The sequence below is a fragment of the Syngnathus leptorhynchus genome, chromosome 21 (genome assembly GCF_054491065.1).
Source record: "Syngnathus leptorhynchus isolate UIUO chromosome 21, UIUO_Slep, whole genome shotgun sequence".
Taxonomy (NCBI): Eukaryota; Metazoa; Chordata; class Actinopteri; order Syngnathiformes; family Syngnathidae; genus Syngnathus; species Syngnathus leptorhynchus.
Window position 1 is genome coordinate 6,406,288 of NC_141215.1, and position 19,812 is coordinate 6,426,099.

Sequence of the window (19,812 nt, forward strand, 5' to 3'; positions counted from 1 at the left end):
AGCAGCCCCCGTGCTGCTGGAGTCTGCTCTTTAATGACTTAATCCAAGTTCACTCTCCTTTTGGGTCTCTGCCAGCCAGCGTAATCCCGGCTGGCCCGATGAGAGCCCGGAGATGACCTCACTGTTTGCTTTCACGGGGTCCCCGCGGACGCCACCGGGAGCGAGTGGGGTTGCTTTCTGGGGAGAGGGGGCACGTTGGACACGAGGGTCCGCAGGGAGGACGGTCGGGCGGAGCTCCTGTTACTGGAGGCTTAGTCACGCTGCGGGAAACTGATGTGCAGCGGCCGTGGCTCACGTTGCGCAATATCAGTCCCAATATACAAAATCGCACATTGGTTAATTCGTTATATTGTTTGTGGTGTGAGAGACCACACGCGGAGCCAACGGGATGCCGCTCGTCCCGCTTGCCATTTGGAAGGGAGGGGGGGGTTCTAATGCCTCGTTTCACACTGTGCGCCGCGTCGGCGGCTGTGGCCCGCCCGGGACCACCTCGCCGCCAAATGACCTGCCGCTCTGGCTTGGTGTTGGGAGGGGCGGCAGGACAGGTGGGACCCCCCATACTTAACGTGGACCCCCAGAAAGAATGGTTCCACATTAATGGTGTCATGAGAAGGAGAACAGTTTTTTTGTTGTTGTCTGCTAGCAAAGATTAAAAGCATTTCCTCGCGTCTCCGTTTAGCCTGCTCCAAAAGGATGCACGCGGCTGACAAACAGCCAACGTAAACAACTTGGCTTCGTTTTCTCTCCTTGCCACCCACAGTTAAAGCCGGTGGGGATCTCAACGCCCGCCCCCTCAAACCCTCCCCCTTCCACCCATCCCCAGCTAATCACCATAGCCGAGACTGGCGCTACAAGCCCTAAACCTCCTTTTGGCTCGCACTCAAAAAGTCTCCAGTGTCACTTAAAAGTGCTATTGTTGTTATTTCCCACTTTCCCACAATGCATCCTGTTTTGAATTGTGAGGCAAATCCCCCCCCCCACGTGGACATTCCTTCCATGAGTAAGTTTGACTCATTTCTTCACGCTTCTCCCAAATGATGATCAATAGTCGGATGGAGTCATCGGGGCGCTCCTCCTCATGAGCGCCACGCGGGGAGCAAATGAATCACCCGAGTCTCGGCGACGTTGTGCCGGTAGCAGAAGGGGGGGGGGGTGCTCCCTCCCCGTGTGGTCGTTTGCAGAAGGCCGCATGCTCACCTGCAACAACACTCGGCCAAGTGCCGCGCTCGCAAACGTAAACGATGGCACGCAACGACCAGTCGCCAATGGGCTTCTCGTCTTGTCAGCGTTGATCAATAGTTAGAAAACAAGTTGAGATATTCATCAGCGGTCCTTGCTTAGTGTGCGCTTTGCATCTTTTTTTTAAATGTATTTATTGATGCCTTAGCCACTTGTGCTATTCCCCAGCTGTTTGCTCTCCCGAGGTAAATGGCGATAAATCAGACAGTTAATCTGCCGTGTGTTTGTGTGTGTGTGTGTGTGTGTGTGTGTGTGTGTGTGTGTGTGTGTGTGTGTGTGTGTGTGTGTGTGTGTGTGTGTGTGTGTGTGTGTGTGTGTGTGTGTGTGTGTGTGTGTGTGTGTGACTCACTTTTGAGATGGGGGGGTGCTCTTTACCTCCATTGGTTACAGAGCATCCATCAAGTACTCAATGAAGGCTCAACAGAGAAGTTCCCTGTAACCTCGTCATCACCCCTCGACCCCCACCTCACCCTTCTTCCTCCCGATGCCTCGGCGTCCTCCCGTTCAATTCTAAGCGGCGAACAATCGTGTCACGACCGTCGTATCTCAGACGCTCCTCGCCGCGTCGGAAAGGCGATCCCAGTGCCCCGTCGTCCATCATGTAACCTAAACTGGAGGTGACTCTGCGGCGATATGACGCCTGACAGCAAATCATCCAGCGGGGGGGGAGACACACGGCTGTGCAAATTCCACGCTCGCTTCCTTTAGACGCTTTTACGCGAGGTTGCTCCGCCAAAACCGTTTGGTCATGCTGCCCCCCCCCCCCCCCCCCCCCCTTCGATTATCGCAACTTAAAATAAAAAAAGAAAAGGCAACATGACGACAGTCCGCTTGAAGTTTTGCATCCCCTGAATCAAAGCAAAGGGTGTTGGGAATGTGATAGCTGGGGGAAAAAAAGATTGTTAGTGGAGCCAACTCCGCAGCGGCGGTGGCTGGCCCGGCCCGCTTAGGCCGCTCCATTCAAGTGAAATATCAGATGGGAGGACTCACGCCGCTCCCATGACATCATCGGTGTTTTGGCCAAAAAAATAAAACACAATCTCTGGCGCTAAAAGCATCCGCTCGCCATGTGCGGGATTAACGGCAAATTTGTGCGTAATTTTTCTCACGTTCCGGATGATGCGGCTTTAACCTTTTGTGGAGCGCTTTTGAGTTGACACTCAGGTGGCGTATGGAAGCAGATGTGCCCCCCCCCCCCCCATCCATACACATGTGCATCCGCAGTGACAGCAACCCAAAAAAAATAATCCTTCCACACCTTGTTGGCAGGACCGGAACCTTCTCGTGTCTCTTCGGGGGTGGGCCCCGTTTGACTCATGAGAGGGGTCAAGACCCTCGCCGCAAAATGCTTCCTGTTTCTGCCCAAGCCGCCATCGCTCCAAACGACACCTGGCAGAATTGAGGCGGATGCTTCCCATTTCAAATACAATCAATATCAATATTTGCAGGAAAATTTGCATGTATGGATCTCGGTTCGGAATGTGAACGACCGATTTTTTTTTCCCCCAAAGGAACCCAATCTCCGCCGCTCCCTGACCCCCCGTTGACGTCCGTGGCATTCTGATTTAGGAAGATCTTAAAATCAGGAGCTGTCTACTTTTGACGGGATGACGAGCGCGTATCTGTGTCTCGCCCCCTCACCCCTCAGAGGGCCTGTAAATCTGGACACTTTACTGCAGAGAGGGCAGGAGGGAGCACCCCCCCCCCCCCCCCCCCTGCCCGCGCTCGCCCTCGCCCGGCGTAATCCCACCACTTCCTCTGGCCCGGCTCACGCCGCTAATGCATTTTGTGTAACTAACAGCCGTTGTTTCCCGATTATCACGCTTCTATCGCGTCGGATAAGGTGTTGGGAGATCCAGATTATTTATATATTTCAAAAAAAAAAAATCAGTTCTGGATGCCAGGAAGACTCCTTGGGGGTCCGTTGTCGCGATACTTTTTAGATCGACGCTTTCATTGAGCTAAAGCCAAATGTCTGCCAAGGCTAGCGCTACGCTAATGCAAAAATGTTGTCACTTTTTACGGGCAACAGCGGCATGACTAGACGTTTCTGGGAAGTCTCCAATCAAGTCTCCCATCTGGCTATGACGGCAATGATTGGAAAACGTAAAAAAAAAGAGAAGTCAAGGCTGGCAGGAGAAGGTCTGGAATTGCAGTTAGGGCTAACATGAGCGCCATCGGGTGATCCGGCGGCTCAGGGGGCCAGGTGGGACGCCTCGACCTGGGGGCCCCCCGCTTCCGTCACGCTCGCCCCCAAATAAGAACACATGGGTGTCGAGTGAGAGCCGCAGCGTTTTTTTAATCCGCCGCGACGGACGCCGATGGCACGGCGGGGCGGGGCTCCTCGGCGGCAGTCGCGGGGCAATCGATTCGCGGCCCTTGTAACATTCTGAGCCACGACGCTGCTTAGCGGGCGGCCCCCCCGCAACAGGTTGTCGGGAGGTTTGCCAAGAAGTCCCATCGCGCGCATTTTAGCCGACATTTGACGGCTCGTTAAATGCTTGGTGCTGGAAATCGGGAGGAATGCTGTTTGCTGGCAGAGTAGCAACAGCAAACATTAGGGGGAGGGAAATTCATTCATCCCCCAAATTGTATTTATTCAGTCCTACCAGATCCGCGGAGATGTTCGCAATAGCCTTCAAAATCATGTTGGAAGCAAAGAGCGTGACCAAAGAGGTCAGGTCAGAAAGGAAAAAAAAAAGTCATCACGGGAAAAAACAAATTTAAAGCCGCGTTGTCCGTTCCTGCGGCCAAACCATAAATCGGAATTTGTCAGAGTGCAACGTTCCAATTAGAAGCTCGTGAAAAGCGTGCTCCTTTTAATGGCAACAACAACAACGCGCAGTGAAAGATAAGCGGCGCGCTTCAAAGCGTGTCTGGCGTGCCGCCTCGGATCCTGAGCGGGAACCCTGACCCTCCGGAGTGAAGGTCGGAGGTCGGAGCGCTGCGGCCTTGAGCTGAGGTTAAAGTTCGCCGGGTGCGTGACCCAGCGATTGTGTCGGGGCGTCACAGTCCGGCTCTCGCTTACCCTCGAGTGACCCGACTCGCCCCGAACGCCGGCCGCCGCGATGTAATTGATACGCTGCAATATCGGGAGAAAATGCACAGCACCTTCGCTTCTCCTGTGGCCTCAATTTTGAAGGGACCCAAAGAAGCCTTCAATGTTGGACCACGTGCTTCTTCCCTTTTTTTAAAAACATTTGTGAAAGTTGAGTTCAAGTGTAGACTAAACGGAACCGAGGAGTGACGTCCCCCGACTGCGCTTGGGACCCGATAACAGGCGTGACAAATCACTCATCGGTCGGTTAGTTGCGGTAACCGCGGCAACACCGAGCAGTAAACGGCGGCCATGTTGGATCGGGGGCCCTCGCCGGGCGATGAATTGAAGCTGGCGGCGCATTCGAGTGCGATCGGTCAACTCGGGTTCCCGTATTTCACTCTTAAAAAACACTTGTCATCATCCACCATCTCGTGAATTTTTTTGGGTGTGTCTTCACGTGTTGATTGCGTGTGTGTGCCCAAAGTGCAAGTGATGACAAAATGCATCCTGGCCCGGCACCTCGGTGTTAACAGAGGAAAGGCAGGCGTCCGAGAAGGAGTCAAAATTCCCTTCGTTGGCAGCATTTTTTTTTTTTTGTCTTTCTTTTTGCCACGATTGCGAGAGTCGTCGACGTCGGGCTTGGTAACGAGCCGTGACGCGGGCAGCTGCCGTGTTAAACGCTCATCATTGGCCGGTGACGCCTCACTCGACACTTGTGGGACGTTTACGGGGATACGCCGCATCAGGCGCTGAAATGTCCCAAATCGATTGTTACGCTCACAAATCCCACACTGACTTAATTTGTTGTTTACACTTTTGTTAGCTATGGATTTTGTGTTGGAACAAGGATGCTTGGAAAAGTGGTTAAAAATAAAGGTGACCAAAGCTAAATGACTTGTTTCAAGCAAAATGGCTGACTTGCTGCTTCCTTCCAGGCACGCACGTTTCTTGAGACCTGTTCTTCCCGCCGCAGCCTCCATGACGGCGTCCAAGAGAGGAGGTAAGCGTAAACAGTGGTAAACAACAGTCACGGTGGGGGGGCGGGCCTTCCCTGCTGGGTTGATTATTGGGAGGGCTGTAAACAGGACCTTTTAGAACAAATCTCACAGCCTCCTCCTCCGACAGCAACATCTGGCCATCAGCTCATGACCAAACTGTTGCGCTCGAGGGACACTTTGGATTGCTAGAATGGACACAAGTGGAGTGTCAAATGTGCTGAAGAATTATTTCAAATAATTAGATGAATGTTGATAGTTTTTTTAAATATACACATTTAGATGTATGTCTACTTTACAGTTCACCCAGGTTGTTACATAAATGATAAAAATACTCATTTTACATAAGTATATACAATTATTTTAAGAAGTCATTTTCATTTGTAATTAATCACCTAAAATGGATTTCTTTGATTATGTATATGAATCAAGTATTTTTTAAAAAGTGTGGGACTTAAATGAATGTGACACATTACAAGACACTTGATCCTGTCCTTTGTCGCCCTCTGCTGTCGAATCTTTGGAAGTGCAATACAAACCACCACCAATATGGTTTTAATATTCCAAACGACAGCACGTTTAAGTTTCACACAGTAGGCAGTGTGGCTTGCGTTCTTGAACTATTTTACTCAAATGTATGCATTTCCCTCAACTAGTTTATTTCAAAAGAAAAACCTTTTTTACTCAACATAGCTGATCATTTGAATATAATTTTATCTACAAATAACCTGGCCCCACTTAAATTGTATTCATTTATGTTGATGAATTACTCAAACATTCTTTTTAGAACTTAACATCTAAATTTAAAAAGTAAAATTGTGTTCATGTATTGACTGTTTTATTACAAAGTGACACTTCAGAAGAAAAGCATCTAACACAACAGGTGCCACCAGAACGAATGAGGACAGATGATCACTTTTCTGGGGTTCACATCCACTTTTATTACTATGAAAATATTCAAGGCCTTTAACGGTAGGACTTCTGGTAGCGGGCGCGAGCTCCGGGTCCACCGAACTTCTTGGACTCGCAGCGACGCGGGTCGGCAACCAACAGGGTCCTGTCGTACTGGATCAGGATGTCCTTGATCTCCTTCTTGGAGGCCTCATCCACATCTACCGAGAAGGAAGACACAAAACGTCCTTAACTGTAACTCGTTGGAGAGAATGACACTTTGTGTTGTCATCGACTTACATTTCTGATAGTATGCCACCAGGGATTTAGAGATGGCCTGACGGATGGCTGGAAAGCATAAAAAATGACAATTAATGTTGGCCGAATTCAAGATATGAATCTTGCGGCTTCTTGCCGCTTACCGTAAACCTGCGATACATGTCCGCCTCCCTTGACTCGGACTCGGATGTCCACCCCGGCAAAACGTTCCTTGCCCAGCAGAAGCACGGGCTCCAGAAGCTGCAGGAAAAATGGGATGACAACCACGTTGTTAATCTCACATGAAACTTAAAAATGGATTTTTATGTCCAAGCGGCTTGCTCACCTTGTACTGGAGGGTGGCGGGCTCCACCATCTCCAGAGGTCTGCCGTTCACTTTAATCAGGCCATTGCCTCTCTTGCAGTGGGCGACTGCAGTGGCGGTTTTCTACGAGTTGACGGGAAAAAAATAAAAGTACAATATAGATTGATACAGGACGACCACACCGCGTAGCCGGCTAGTGGCTAACGTGGCCAAATACCTCGTCATAGCTTCAATCTTGCTTACAGTAAGTACGTGTTATCGTAATTTAAAATAACAAATACTAGCGAGTTCAAGCAATTGATGAATAGCATGCCAATGTTATTCAATACGAAACAACTTGTTTGATGTTAGCTTTGCGAGCTAATGGTGCCCAGGCCACACTGGCTTAGTCGCATCGCCACACGTGAACCCGTTTCATCCTTTTTACTTACTTTACGCCCGAAAACCTGGACAGATTGCAGGGGACCTTTAGCCGGCATGTTTCTGGAATACACAGGACACAATGTTTATTTTTAGAAAGGGGACAAAAGTGGCGTATTGGGGAGTTAGCAGCACGCGAAGGTGGCGGACATTACCGTATTCAGCTAGGCTGCCGTACGGAGAGAGCGACGGGGTTTCACGGGCGGAACATCAGGGGCTGTTTCGCGATGGTTGGAGCCCGTTTGCGGCCAAGCTTTGCGACAGTTTCTCTTGCTGTACAGTATCTCCATCGTCTCCCCACACGACTATATACTGTACCGAATGAGACTAAAATAGCCATGTTTGCACATGTATTCTTTCTTACCTTGCATCATTTAGAGTTTCCATTCATCTTTTTACTATATTTTTACTTTTTTACTTGTTTCCGCAAACAGTGACGTAATTCTAATTTGTCGTTTGTACAGTAGCACCATCTAGCGGTGGTGAACAGGAATACCATTCATTGTCCAAGCAGCCTGATGCTCAGGTTGTCTCATCAACCACAAGCTGACTTCTGAAAGAGAGTACTGAGGACAAGCAATTTGCTGTGCCAGAATAAATCAAAACAAGCTCTCATGCTGTGGTTCATCACAACTTGATTGCAAAGCTCGCGGCGCGTGCTTGCTCCATAAATGCCGATCCTTAGACGGCCAGTGTGGTGCGGCATGATGCCTAAAAGTAAACACACGAGTAGTGACTACCTACGGCATAACAATTACTGCGGCAAGACTACCGTCATGCCCCCAAACGTTCATTAAAATACTGTTCCAATCCCACCCCAATACGTTTTTCTCTCCTCCCTCACCATTTGCATAGGAAGCGCGTTGAAAGCTCGCTGTGTTTCTTGAGTGGCAAGTTCACCTCAGAGTCCAGACATCCTTTTGAAGTCCACCATCACAATAATAACATTTTCAAAAAGACAGCTTTTCAGTCTGGCTGTCAAAAGTAGTCAATAAAGAGCGCGCCATATATGAGCATTTCCTCGCCGGCCGGGCCTTATGGAAACACATCACCTGAAGGCGAGACCCCGCTGACCCCGGCCTGTCACAGCGCCGTGAGCACGAGACAAACGCGCCGAGATTTAGTGCGGAGGAGATGCCGTTCCCGGCCCACTGCCGCCGCTCCTTTAACCATAATAGGCCAGCGGCGAGCGGGGGGGAAACGTGTTGCCGGTAATTGAAGTTCACCCGGGAGAGCGCCCGAGCTTCTGTGAGGTATACACCGGCGCTGTTGCCGCGGCAACCCGGCCGGGAGAACTCTTGTGGGTTCAGCGGGCGGAAAAGTCCAGCACGGGATTGATGTCAACGCGCTTTGCCTTTTATATCCCTTACGGATGAGCCTCAAAAGGCTTTGGCCTTTTTTTCCACGCAAGTTAAAGTAAGACTAGCATAAATCACTCCAAAATGCACAAGTCAAGATGAGAATACCCTAAATCAGCCCAACAATTGCACAGGAGAAAGTCGACAACTGTAAATCACCTCCAAATGTGCAAGTGAAATGAAACTACTCAATACCGCTTAAAAAAAAAAGAATCCACTAAGTGTATCTAAGTGTGCTGCTTCAACACACACACACACACACACACACGCACGCACACACACCACTTCCCCTTTGTTAGTGTCACTCGCCTCCTTCACTTGTTCCATCGCTCTTATTTTCCATCATCTTTCTGCCAGTGCGTGTGTGTGTGTGCGTGGGTTCAAGGGTCACGGATGACTCAGTGGGTTGAAGATGGGGACACGGCATCCAAAGCTCTCATTTTGCTTCCACTCTTTTTGTTATTCTCGTCGATGGCTCGTCGCAATCGCGCAACTCGGACGAGCTGGTGCTACATTTGCCGCGAAACAAAAGTAGCAAAAAAACGGCAGCCATTTTGTCTGTGTATGTGTGTGTGTGCGGGCGTTTGTCTCCCAAGAGGAAAGGCTGGGAAGCGCGGCAATGGGAAAGTGGGCCAGCGCTGTCAGGCCTCCGCCGGAGAGCTCCTTAAAAGGCGTGGAGAGATGATGTCGTGGACTCTTTCCTCCCGCGCACCCCCACCTTGACGTGTTTTTTTTATTTTTTTCTTCTCCCTCCTTGCAGTCTTGGGCCAAACTCATCATGCAGAGAGAGAAGAAGAACACAAATGGGGCTGCTGATGACTTCACCCCGCTGCGTGCATCCAGAGCTGTTATGAAAGATGAGATGAGGCTGGCGTGGCAGAGAAGGACGCACGATGAGCAAGTAGCCCGCGCTCACTTGTGTTTTGCGGGCAACCAATCAGATCACATCCTGCCTCCGCACGTTTCCCCACTTGACATTTTGTCCTTCCAAAGTGGCCAATTTTCACTCAATCGCTCTGACGGGTACTCAGACGACTCATAAGTCAATCAGTGTCAGCGTCGTTGATTGCTGATTTTCATTTTTTTTTTCTGCCCATATGTGACCATTCCAGCTTGACGGACTGCAGGTTGTGAAGCTTCAAGCACTGCTTTGTACCTATCAAGGTGAGCGCCCACCAACCACGTATGTACGTGCGTGTGTGCGTGCGCGTGTGTTATCCGCAAGCCATCTGCTGTTATCCGGGGAATGCTGCGCGCACACTTTATGTACATATATGTAGCCTGGCTATTTTTAGCATTCCACCTCCTCCCCCTCCCCCTTGGTGAAGATCTGGATAAATGTGCCATTTATGTCGCGGATGAGCCCACAAAAGATGACAAGACAAAAAAATGACAAGGTCATTATTTCTAAAATAGAGATTAGAAATTGTATCAATAAGATGATGAAACCGAAACATGGAAAAAGTTGTTTTTGACCGCTTTGATTTGTGCTTGTTTTGATTGGAGTCGAAAAGCAAAGCAAGTTGCGCTGGAAGGCCGCCGAGCCCACACACACATGCACACACTTTCTTCTTCTCCGCTGCCTCCCTCTCACTCCCACCCACATCTTCAGGCAAAGGTCCCCATTTACGACGCAGGTACGAGGGCTCGGCAGCAAACGACTTTTTTTTTTTATTCTTGTAAGAGTAGGAGCTGGAGCTTTTATTTAGAACGTAGCAGAGCTGGTTGTCATGGAAACTGCATACTCACTATTGGTAGGAGCGGCTGATTTTAGAACATGCAACATGTCCGCTCGTGGATTCGTCTTTTGACTTTTGTCTTTGGCTCTTCAATTTCAGGAAGCAGTGTCGCATGAGCAACTTCACGGGTTCTTAAGGCACTTCCCCTTTGGTCTAACGGTCGGTCGCTGGGTTCAACAAGCTTCTGCTTTTGCACCCCAACGACAGTTTGAGGACACAACAGGTACAATTTGCTTTCATGGCCACAACTGCACCGTTGTTCTATTAGCAGCGTCGCTTTCAGGAAACCGCGGTCGGAGGTGTCAGCGCACTGATATCGCTTGCGAGTCAGCTCGGAGGCCCCCCCCCCCCCCCCCACGGCGTTGATAGCGGCCTTTGTAAAAAAACACACAACTCCAAATGGACCCAAGTGCTCCCGGTCCCGTTTAGGGGGCGCCCCGGCACTCATCGGAGGGAGATAGCCAGGAAGTTTCAAGTGTGGACGATTCCCGCTCCCATGCTCCCCGTGTCACCCCCTGCCTGCGGTTGGCGCCCCAGGGATGTGGAGGGCCGCTATCAGGAAGATAGACGCCCGGACCGGCCGGCTTTCATGTTCTGAACGTCCTCAGATGGAGAGAGAGAGATGGAATCACCCTGACAACAGATTGGTGATACCCTTATCTGCAGCGTTAATACAACAAATAAAGGCTGCGGGACTTTCTTTATTGTAGCTGGAGGGAGGTGTCTAATTCAAATACTGTACCTAGCATAAACAAGAGTCTACTGGAGTGCAATATCTTCAATATGTTTACCTGCTTTGTTAGGTGCTGCTGTTTTGGTTAGCATCCAAGTTCATATTGACACTGTAAACAATAGCTTGCCATAGTTGCAGCGCGAACGCTTCTTTAGCTTTTGGGGGTTTTATTCTCATCTAGTTTTTGTCACGATATCAATATTTTTGGCTCTCATCCATGCAAGTAAGTTCATCTCTCCAATGCACATTTAGCCAAGGGACGTCAGAGTAGTGCCTGCCTACTGGCTCTTATGTAATATTTTCAAGCGCTGCATCGTCTTATTTGGTGTCAGTCAGTTTATAAGGATTACGCTCTCTCTCTCTCTCTCTCTCTCTCTCTCTCTCTCTCTCTCTCTCTCTCTCTCTCTCTCTCTCTCTCTCTCTCTCGCTTTCTCTCTCGCTTTCTCTCTCTCTCGCTTTCTCTCTCTCCCCAGCAGGTGACGTCACACTGCAGTTCGTCCATCGCGGCGATCTCGCGAGACTACGAGGCAACAATCCATCCGCCCTCTTCTCGCGCTGACGCCGAGCTCCGATCGTCCCTCCTCCTCCTCGTCCTAGCCCCGGTCCGCCCTCCACCTCCTTCCCCTCACGCAGCCCTCCCTTCCCACGCCCCAGTGCGCTGTGGGATAGTGCCACTATAAAGTATATCCTCTCTCGGAGGAAGATAAGAAGCCCGAGACAGGAGGGGGATGAAGATGGCGGACGCCAAGCAGAAGAGGAATGAGCAGCTGAAGCGGTGGCTGGGCTCCGAGACGGACCTGGAGCCGCCGATTCTGAAGAAGAAGAAGACGAAGGTGAAGTTCGACGATGGCGCCGTGTTCCTGGCCGCCTGCTCCAGCGGCGACACGGAGGAGGTGCTGCGAATGCTCGACCGCGGCGCCGACATCAACTACGCCAACGTCGACGGGCTCACCGCCCTCCACCAGGTTGGTGAACCCTCGAACCCAAGCTGGGCCCGGCCGCGATCGCCACGAATATCCCTTGAACACCTGTCAAGTGGAGGCCATTCTGGTTCTCCTCCCGTTGTTTACCTACTTGGAGCCCCGGAGCACGGCCGCTCACACTGCCCTGCTCCGGGTGCTCATGTTTTCACTTCCGTCCAGTATAAGTTGCCTTTTTAATTGTGTGAACGTAGCAAAGTTAACGGCTCGGTGCGTTGCTGTTATTGTGGTTTTTTGAAAGCCTTTTGGAGGCAACTGTACTTCACACCAGGCGATAGCCCGATTCAGTGGGCGCCGTCTAAATGCTGGCAATGCAGCGGCTGTGGCGCTTCGGTGCGATCTGTCAGTTCGTTTTCTACTTTTTTTTCCGCGTGCTAATTCGTGGTAAACCGGTGCTACTTCGTTTGGCGTTGTCACCGATTGAGACATGCTTGATTTAACAAGGTAGAAATGAGCGTTTTGTGGCTACGTGCTAGCGGCTAAAGTCGGTTTGTTGATAAGCCCTCCGTTAGCAACAGTGGCTAGTTGGCGATCATATATTATTCCGATCACACGCCCGTGTTCGCCACAAGTTGATATATTGTCTTGTTGTTGGTTTTATTAAAACATTCCGCAGTGCTGTGTTGGTTTCACCGTACATTATGGCTGGATTAACAGGCGAATGCTAATGTTAGGTTAGCTCAAGTATGCAGCTCCAGTTAGCCACCATCGATCGTTTAGTTTGAGTTTGTCTTTGGATTAGCTGTCTTTGTAAACGTCCAGTCCTCGAGTAACTTTTTTGAGCCACAAAAGTTGACATGTAATGACTTTCAAAGTGCGAACGTGTGCTTTTAAATCCACTGACATGTCGACATTCCCGAGCTAGCTTCTCCCCTGTTAGCGAGGCTAGCTGCCCTTGCAGTCAAATGATGAGATGGCAGCTCTTTGGCCTGACGATTGGCACCATTAACTTGACTTCTTCAACCAGACATGATCAAATTTCGCATTTGTGTAACATGTGTTAAAAGAGTGCAGAACTGCGCTTGACGTCATATCACAATTGAGATCCTCACAAGTGACTCAGTGATGTGCACTCGTGAAGTTTCATGAACTTGTGCAATTTGTGCTGGCTCGGCATTCATCAGTCCATTCTTGTGTTTCTCGTGGCCCCTACTCTACTTCGGGGTATTTTTAGCAATAGTCTTGATGACAGCAGCTTTGTTGTTGACAATTGTCCAAGTGCTAAAATTGTCTGGAGACTAATGCGAGAATTCTGCTATCAAACCTAGAATTCATGCATAGATAGGCGGTGATGTCACTTTCTTACTCACTTGACTACTAAGCTCTGCGTCATCACGTGCTCACCTCGCTCTATTTGTCAACACCTGTTAACATTTTTCGAAGAATCACATGTATCTGCATGGCTCTCATTCAATTGTACACGTAATACTCCCTGTCTGTCTGTCTGTCTGTGCGCAAAGATCGCAGTTGCCTTTTTTTGGGATGGCGACTCGCAAGAGAGACGTAACCATCTCTGGAGTGGAGAAGCTGCGCTCTGTGTGTAGTAGTGCTTGCAATGTTTTTGCAGAGTGGCCTTTTTAAGGAGCGAAGGTGGCACTACAGCCCGCTAAATTCCAGAAGTCAACACGACGCCCGTGTCTTTGTTGCATTTCGTAAGGGAGGCACGGCGCATCATCGCTCGGGGCTGGGGGGAAGAGAGGCTGTCGTGGCGTATCGCTCCCGAAAGCCGTTGACCGGGGCAGGGTTATAAATACCGCGGGCGCAAGTTCCCCTGACTGTGTTTCAAGCCATGATGCTAACTTTGGCTATGACTCAGTCGGTGGCCACGCTTTCTAGTGGAGGGCCTGGCGTAATCTGGCATTGGGAAGGAGTCACCAGCCAGCCGCCTGTCCCGCTGGCGGAATTCCGCCATTGGACGCTTTGCTCTATCAGAAGCACTGGACCTTCGTTACCACCTCATTTTGGTATTTGTTCCAGCAACTGTAGTCTCCTCTTTTCATTTGCTAGCGTTTCGTTTAGCTAATCTAATCTGCCCAGAACCTTCAGAATAACTAGTGTCGACTGATGTCGTTAAAACTAAATCGGCAATTGGGGCTCAACCCATCCGATCTCGAATTTGTTTTAGCAATGATAACGTCAGCATTTTCCACCGTCTGATTGGCTGGTCAGAGCAAAACATTTCTTGAGCGAGCTACACACGATGATATATTTAAAAATCTGCAGTTAGGATATTTTTGTCTTTTTCCAGATGACATAATACGTGTTAAGATTGCGCGCTTTCGGCTCGTGTTCTTTGATCGTTTTAATAATGGCAACGTCATAGCGAGAGCCCTCTCAAGTCCCAGATACAAAACGCATAAGCCCGCCGATGCATTCTTATCTCGGCGCTCTGGTTCAGGTGGGCGTCAAAAAGTGAAAAGCGCGTCCTCTTTGCTAAACTGGTCGCGGGAGCGTAGCATTCCGAGTGCCGTCGCCTCGGCCTCCACATTCCTCACATGACACTATTTGAAAACCATGGCAAAGAGCGAGCGGCGCAGACATTCCTCAGCTGTCACCTAACCCCCCCTCGGCCTGTCCCCATGTTGCTGAGCTCCATCAAGCCAATTAGCGTGGAGGTAACCAAGAAAAGCTCCGCGCTGACCCACACCTGAACTTTTGCTTTCCTCCTGCCGGGCCAACGCAACCGTCGCCCGATTCCAACCCAAAGTCGGTGACTTTATCTGGAGCGGATCGCCATGGCGACGACGACGACTCGAACAGAGCGCGTCGGTGGATTTGCATGTACAGAGTGGGAGTTGCATAACTGAGGGTGAGAAGGAAAGCGTTTGGCAGAGCCCGGCGGCGAGAAAATGAGTCAGGTTGATGGGGGGGGGGGATTGACCGTCATTTAATTCAACTGGAAATGAATGAAAATAGTCCAAAATTCAGCTGGAAGCCTTTTGTTTGTAAAATGAGGGGCTCGTCCAGAGTCACTGGCGCATTTCTAATGTCGTTGCCCAAGGTGCACCTTCTCAATTATTCATGAACTGGATTTCCAGTTGATCTCTTTTTGGGGGCGGTCCCGCTGTCATCATTTTGATGCAATTAACCACGCTGCGTTAAACGGGAAATCGGGTCAACCTCAATCTGTGGCCTATCTTTTTTTTTTTGTGTGTGCAAACAGATGGCAGCAGCAAGCATGTCGGGCTCGCTCCATTCCCGGACCGGTGTTCAAAATTTCAGGTTTTGGACCCGGCAACACTCGAGTGACTAAGCGAGCGCCTACATTCTCACGTCTGTAATTGGCAGGTCGACCCCGTAATCATCCGGCAGGAAGTCCTTGTGATGTCGATGATGCGATGCCGGGTCGGCGGCGGCCGTGACTCGCCCGTGACGCTCACCTTAAGGCCGTCACGTCCGCCGTAGGTTGTCGGCGGGAGGTTGGAACGGGTTCACCCGAGGGCAGAAGAAAGAATTCCTGCAAATCGCCACGCGGACTTGACCCGGGCTCAAATTTGGCGAAGGTTGCGCGTAGGCTTTTCAAATGTTTGCAGGATGACTTCAGCTCATCAATGCGCCCCGCGGCATCACGTCGCTCTGTCTTCAGCAGAAGCGACGGCGGGAGGCCGCTCTGCTTTTTTTTTTTTTTTTTTACGAGCCGCCTCGCAAGTGCAAACACCTGGACGGGGAGACGGCAAATTCCTCATTGTGGAAGTGCGCGTGTCCATTTGTTGTCCGCCGACAAACATTCCTTCTGTCACAAAATGGCCGCTTGCTGATTTATGGATTTGGTGGATGGCATACGACATCATTAAGATGGGCGCATTTTTCACAAAGCCCATCACGGCGTTGCAGATCAAGGAACGTACAGTTGATTCATCAAAGTGTGAAATTGAATTAATTTGCTCCGGTGCGCTTTTGTGTTTTGTCGAGCTTGAAGGCCGGCTCAGTAAATTGAATGTTAATTGACTGCAGAGTGAATAATTGATGAGCCCCCCCCCCACCCCCTCTCCAGCAATTCGTGTCATTTGCATGACAGTTTAAAAAAAAACAAAGAGCACCAATAAGTGACGGGTGAGCGTGCGCGGCTTTTTGCAGGCGCTTTGACCAGCTTTCATATTGCGACATTTCCATCCAAGGAAGGCCACGTTATCTCACTTCCTGGATGTCGGCTCGGAGGAGGCGTCAAACAAATGACACGGCAGTGGCTCTCCGGGATTCCTCGGCGAGCGATCGGAAAGCGTCGCCGGGGCCCTGAAGAGCAACAGGAAGTGGCTGTTTATTTTTCTCATTTCCTCTTTGCTGAGGCCGCCTCCTCCTTGCACTCGCCTCTCCTCTTATCACCGGCCGTATTGGCTAATGATTGTAAACGGCGATCTGCTCGGGAATATCGGCGGCCCCTTTCTCCTGCTAAAATCTCGCAGGCATTTTTTTTTTGACCCCGCTCTTCCTCAATCTTGCCCCTCTTTTTCCACGGGAATCCCACGTCCTTATATGGTCGTCATCGGTAGCAGCTAGAGGCAGCGTGTGTGTGTGTGTGTTAGAAGTGAGCTCATCTTGCTGTGTGTAGGGACCCAGCTGGTCGCCCTTCAGCCCCCCCCTCGCCCTCCCCCTCATACCCTGCGGCCTCCCGAACCCGACAAACAAGCGCGGGAACTCTCTAGCGGCACGTCCGTCCGCCTTCTTCTACCTAACTTAAAGTTCCTCATCTTTCTTTGATCTTTTCTGACCATTTTATTTTAGGCATTAAGCGCCCTCGGACCCCCTCGTCCACAGAGGAATTCCTTTTGTGGAAACGGCCGGCGGAGGCGCCGGATGACGAGGGCTGGCGGGCGTGGCCAGAGCGCAGCCGACGCCTGAGAGCCCCGAGGCTAGGAGTAATACTTATCTGGGAATTTCTCCACTGGTATGCTAGTCCAGGCAGGGCCGAGAGGAGAGGAGGGCGCTTTTGCGGTCGGCACGATTTGAGGCCAAAAGGCAAAATAAATCCGCAGCGGGAAACGCAATAGCTTCCTCAAGGCTGTCGGGGGGGCCTCAATTTGAAAGAAATGATGGCAAAACCTCGACAACAACAAAAGTTTGCGTTTTCAAAATGAATATGCAGCCAAATCAATAGATTCCGTCTGTCCGAGCATCAAATTGAACAGAAGATGAGTTTAAATGGAATGAAAACATCGAAATGCCGTCGGGATTATCTATCAACACGGCGAGCCACGACGTCAGCCGGACGGTGTTCCTCGAACGAGTCACTTCCGGTCTCGTCCCCTCGCCTAATAAGTTCTGCATGAGAACCCGAATCCTCGTATTACATAATCGCCCCTGCCTTTGTTTATCATTTTTCACGCTTAGTTTCAAACGAGGAAGAAGGAAAAATGGAAGCCGAGCTCACTGCCTGACGTTTGACACCTGTAGTCATTGCTTTTAAAGAATCATTTTGTTGTTGTTGTTGTTGTTGGCGTCATCCACCTGTGGCAAAAGATGTTCCCTTCACGCGCACGCACGAGCGCAAGCACACACGGCGAGATAAGCCGAGCGCAGATACTCGGCGCTCTTGGCCATCTACGGCCGTGCAAAGCAACCAAATTTGGACAAGGATTGCAGCCAGATAGACGTGTGCCCCGAACGTGAGGCCGGCCACATGCGCATGTGTGTGTGTCTATCTGATGTCAATGACTTTGTTGTCATAGCAACCTCAGCTGCGCGAGAGAGAGAGAGACAGTCCAGGCGCTGTGTTGAAGGATGGTGGGTGAGTGGGGATTTTTATGAGTGCGCTGTGGTAATTGCAAGGCCAGTCTAGCAAAGAAGCTCACGTGTTTATTCTCAAAGTAGTCAAATATCAGCCAGCTCGTGCATTTGCCTCAACCTTCTCAAGCTGGCCAGGGTTTTTCCTCTGGTCACTCCAATAATTCCTTAAAGATTATTTATCAGAGCCACAACTATAAATGTATTTGTGTGAGCACGTCCACTAGATAGCAGAACGTCCAGTTAACAATTGTATGGATCTTTTTTTTTTTTTGCGACCAGGCCTGCATCGACGACAACCCGGACATGGTGACATTCCTGGTGATGCAAGGGGCCAGCATCAACCAACCCGACAACGAGGGCTGGATCCCCCTCCACGCCGCCGCCTCCTGCGGCTACCTGGGCATCGCAGAGTGAGTGGCGGCGCGCCTTGCAATCTCATCAAGGGGGGCATCGGGGCCGCTGGCGGGAGTGCTGGCTTCCCGTTTTATGACCTGATTTGCCGCCAGGCTCCATATTTAGCCGCCGCACTTTGCGGAAGCCTCGGGAGAGAAATTCTGTGCTAGCGAAAGCGGAGGGTCAAGTGGCTGCTCAGGCTGGTGACTAATGGAGACAATGCGTCACACAGGGAAAAAGAAGAAGGCTCCTTTTAGTCGGGCGAGCCGGCAAACAACAACAACAACAACGTTGCGCCACAAAGTGGCCAATGTCGAGATGCCGAGCGAGAGGTCAAAGGGCAAAGTGCGGCCCGGGGTCGTTGCGCTCGTTAATCAGCCGCGTACATTCCGCCCATCTTTATTGCGTCCATTTTACAACTGATTAAGATGACTACTTATCTTACCAAATTGGACGTAAGTCAATCAACTGTGGCCTCTCTTCTATAAAAAGAAACTTCAAAAGTGTGTCAGAGACACATTGGCTCTTTTCTGCCACGCAAGACTTGAAAGCGGGTGCTCGCGTCTCGATCGGCAGGTACCTCATCAGCCAGGGGGCCAGCGTGGGGGTGGTCAACAGCGAGGGCGAGACGCCGCTGGACATCGCCGAGGAGGACGCCATGAAAGATCTCCTGCAGAACGAAATCAACCGGCAAGGTACGCCGGCCCGCTTCTCTGTTTTTGTGTCGTAGCACTCAGCTGACAAGCGGCCGGGCCGGCGGCGTTTTGCGCTGATTTAGTTTAGCCAGCGGACCAGGTGTCTGGAGACACAATGCAGGCCTTGTTTGTCGTACGGCGCCGACACATTGACCCGATTAACTGGCCGCTAACTCACGGCACGCCGACAGAAGTTTGGCGCCGGCTCCGGAGCGTGAGTCGAGCTCACGGGATACGTTTGGCCGTGTACGCAGGCGTGGACATCGAGGCGGCCCGCAAGGAGGAGGAACGCGTCATGCTACGCGACGCCCGCCAGTGGGTCAACAGCGGCCAGATCCAGGACACCCGCCACGCCAAGTCTGGAGGAACGGCGCTGCACGTGGCCGCCGCCAAGGGCTACGTGGAGGTTTTAAAGTAAGCCCCGGCCAGCCGCTCGCCTGAAAAACCTGCAAGGAAATCTCAATCATGGTTCCCGTGCCTGTTTTTGTATCGGGCAGGCTTTTAATCCAAGCAGGGTATGATGTAAATATTAAAGACTACGACGACTGGACTCCTCTCCACGCGGCGGCACACTGGGGCAAAGAGGAGGCCTGCCGGATACTCGTGGAGAACCTTTGCGACATGGACGTCATCAATAAAATGGTTGGTGTCGCAATAAAAAAAAAATAAAAAAAAGATTGCCTTTTTCCTTTTCTTTTTTGACACTGGTGACTGTGCATCAGGGCCAGACACCGTTTGATGTCTCGGACGAAGACGTTCTGGGCTACCTTGAAGAGTTGCAAAAGAAACAAAATCTGGTACGAGTCAAGCGCCGGCAATCATCTGGGAAATGTTGGCCTCTCATTTTCACTCTTTATTCCAGCTGTTGAGCGAAAAGAAAGACATCAAAAAGTCTCCGCTGATTGAAACCACCACCACGGGGGACAACAACCAATCGCTGAAATCGCTCAAGAGGTAACCAAAAGCCGGACCGCGTCGCGTCTCGGTCACGCCGCCGCCTCTGACGGGATTCAAACTCGTGC

At 50.8% G+C, this 19,812-nt stretch overlaps 2 protein-coding genes across 5 annotated transcripts in view; one reads left to right on the plus strand and one right to left on the minus strand.

Moving 5' to 3' along the window:
* The window catches only part of ppp1r12a (protein phosphatase 1, regulatory subunit 12A), a 36,110-nt gene that overhangs the window by 8,799 nt on the left and 7,499 nt on the right, over window positions 1-19,812 (plus strand). For all 4 annotated transcript variants that reach the window (XM_085901807.1, XM_085901806.1, XM_085901808.1 and 1 more), the window contains exons 4-14: window positions 5,215-5,279; window positions 9,287-9,549; window positions 9,639-9,690; window positions 10,365-10,488; window positions 11,472-11,963; window positions 17,982-18,112; window positions 18,672-18,790; window positions 19,045-19,204; window positions 19,288-19,432; window positions 19,513-19,587; window positions 19,653-19,744. In XM_085901807.1, the coding sequence (XP_085757933.1) occupies window positions 11,727-11,963; window positions 17,982-18,112; window positions 18,672-18,790; window positions 19,045-19,204; window positions 19,288-19,432; window positions 19,513-19,587; window positions 19,653-19,744 (959 nt within the window). In that variant the 5' untranslated portion in view covers window positions 5,215-5,279; window positions 9,287-9,549; window positions 9,639-9,690; window positions 10,365-10,488; window positions 11,472-11,726. The remainder of the gene's footprint in view (window positions 1-5,214; window positions 5,280-9,286; window positions 9,550-9,638; window positions 9,691-10,364; window positions 10,489-11,471; window positions 11,964-17,981; window positions 18,113-18,671; window positions 18,791-19,044; window positions 19,205-19,287; window positions 19,433-19,512; window positions 19,588-19,652; window positions 19,745-19,812) is intronic.
* rps16 (ribosomal protein S16) lies at window positions 6,191-7,454 on the minus strand. The gene is made up of 6 exons (XM_085901812.1): window positions 7,324-7,454; window positions 7,180-7,231; window positions 6,770-6,871; window positions 6,588-6,684; window positions 6,466-6,513; window positions 6,191-6,386 (listed from the first exon to the last, which is right to left on the minus strand). Exons 2-6 carry the CDS (start codon window positions 7,225-7,227, stop codon window positions 6,241-6,243), a joined length of 441 nt encoding a protein of 146 aa, XP_085757938.1. The 5' UTR covers window positions 7,228-7,231; window positions 7,324-7,454; the 3' UTR covers window positions 6,191-6,240.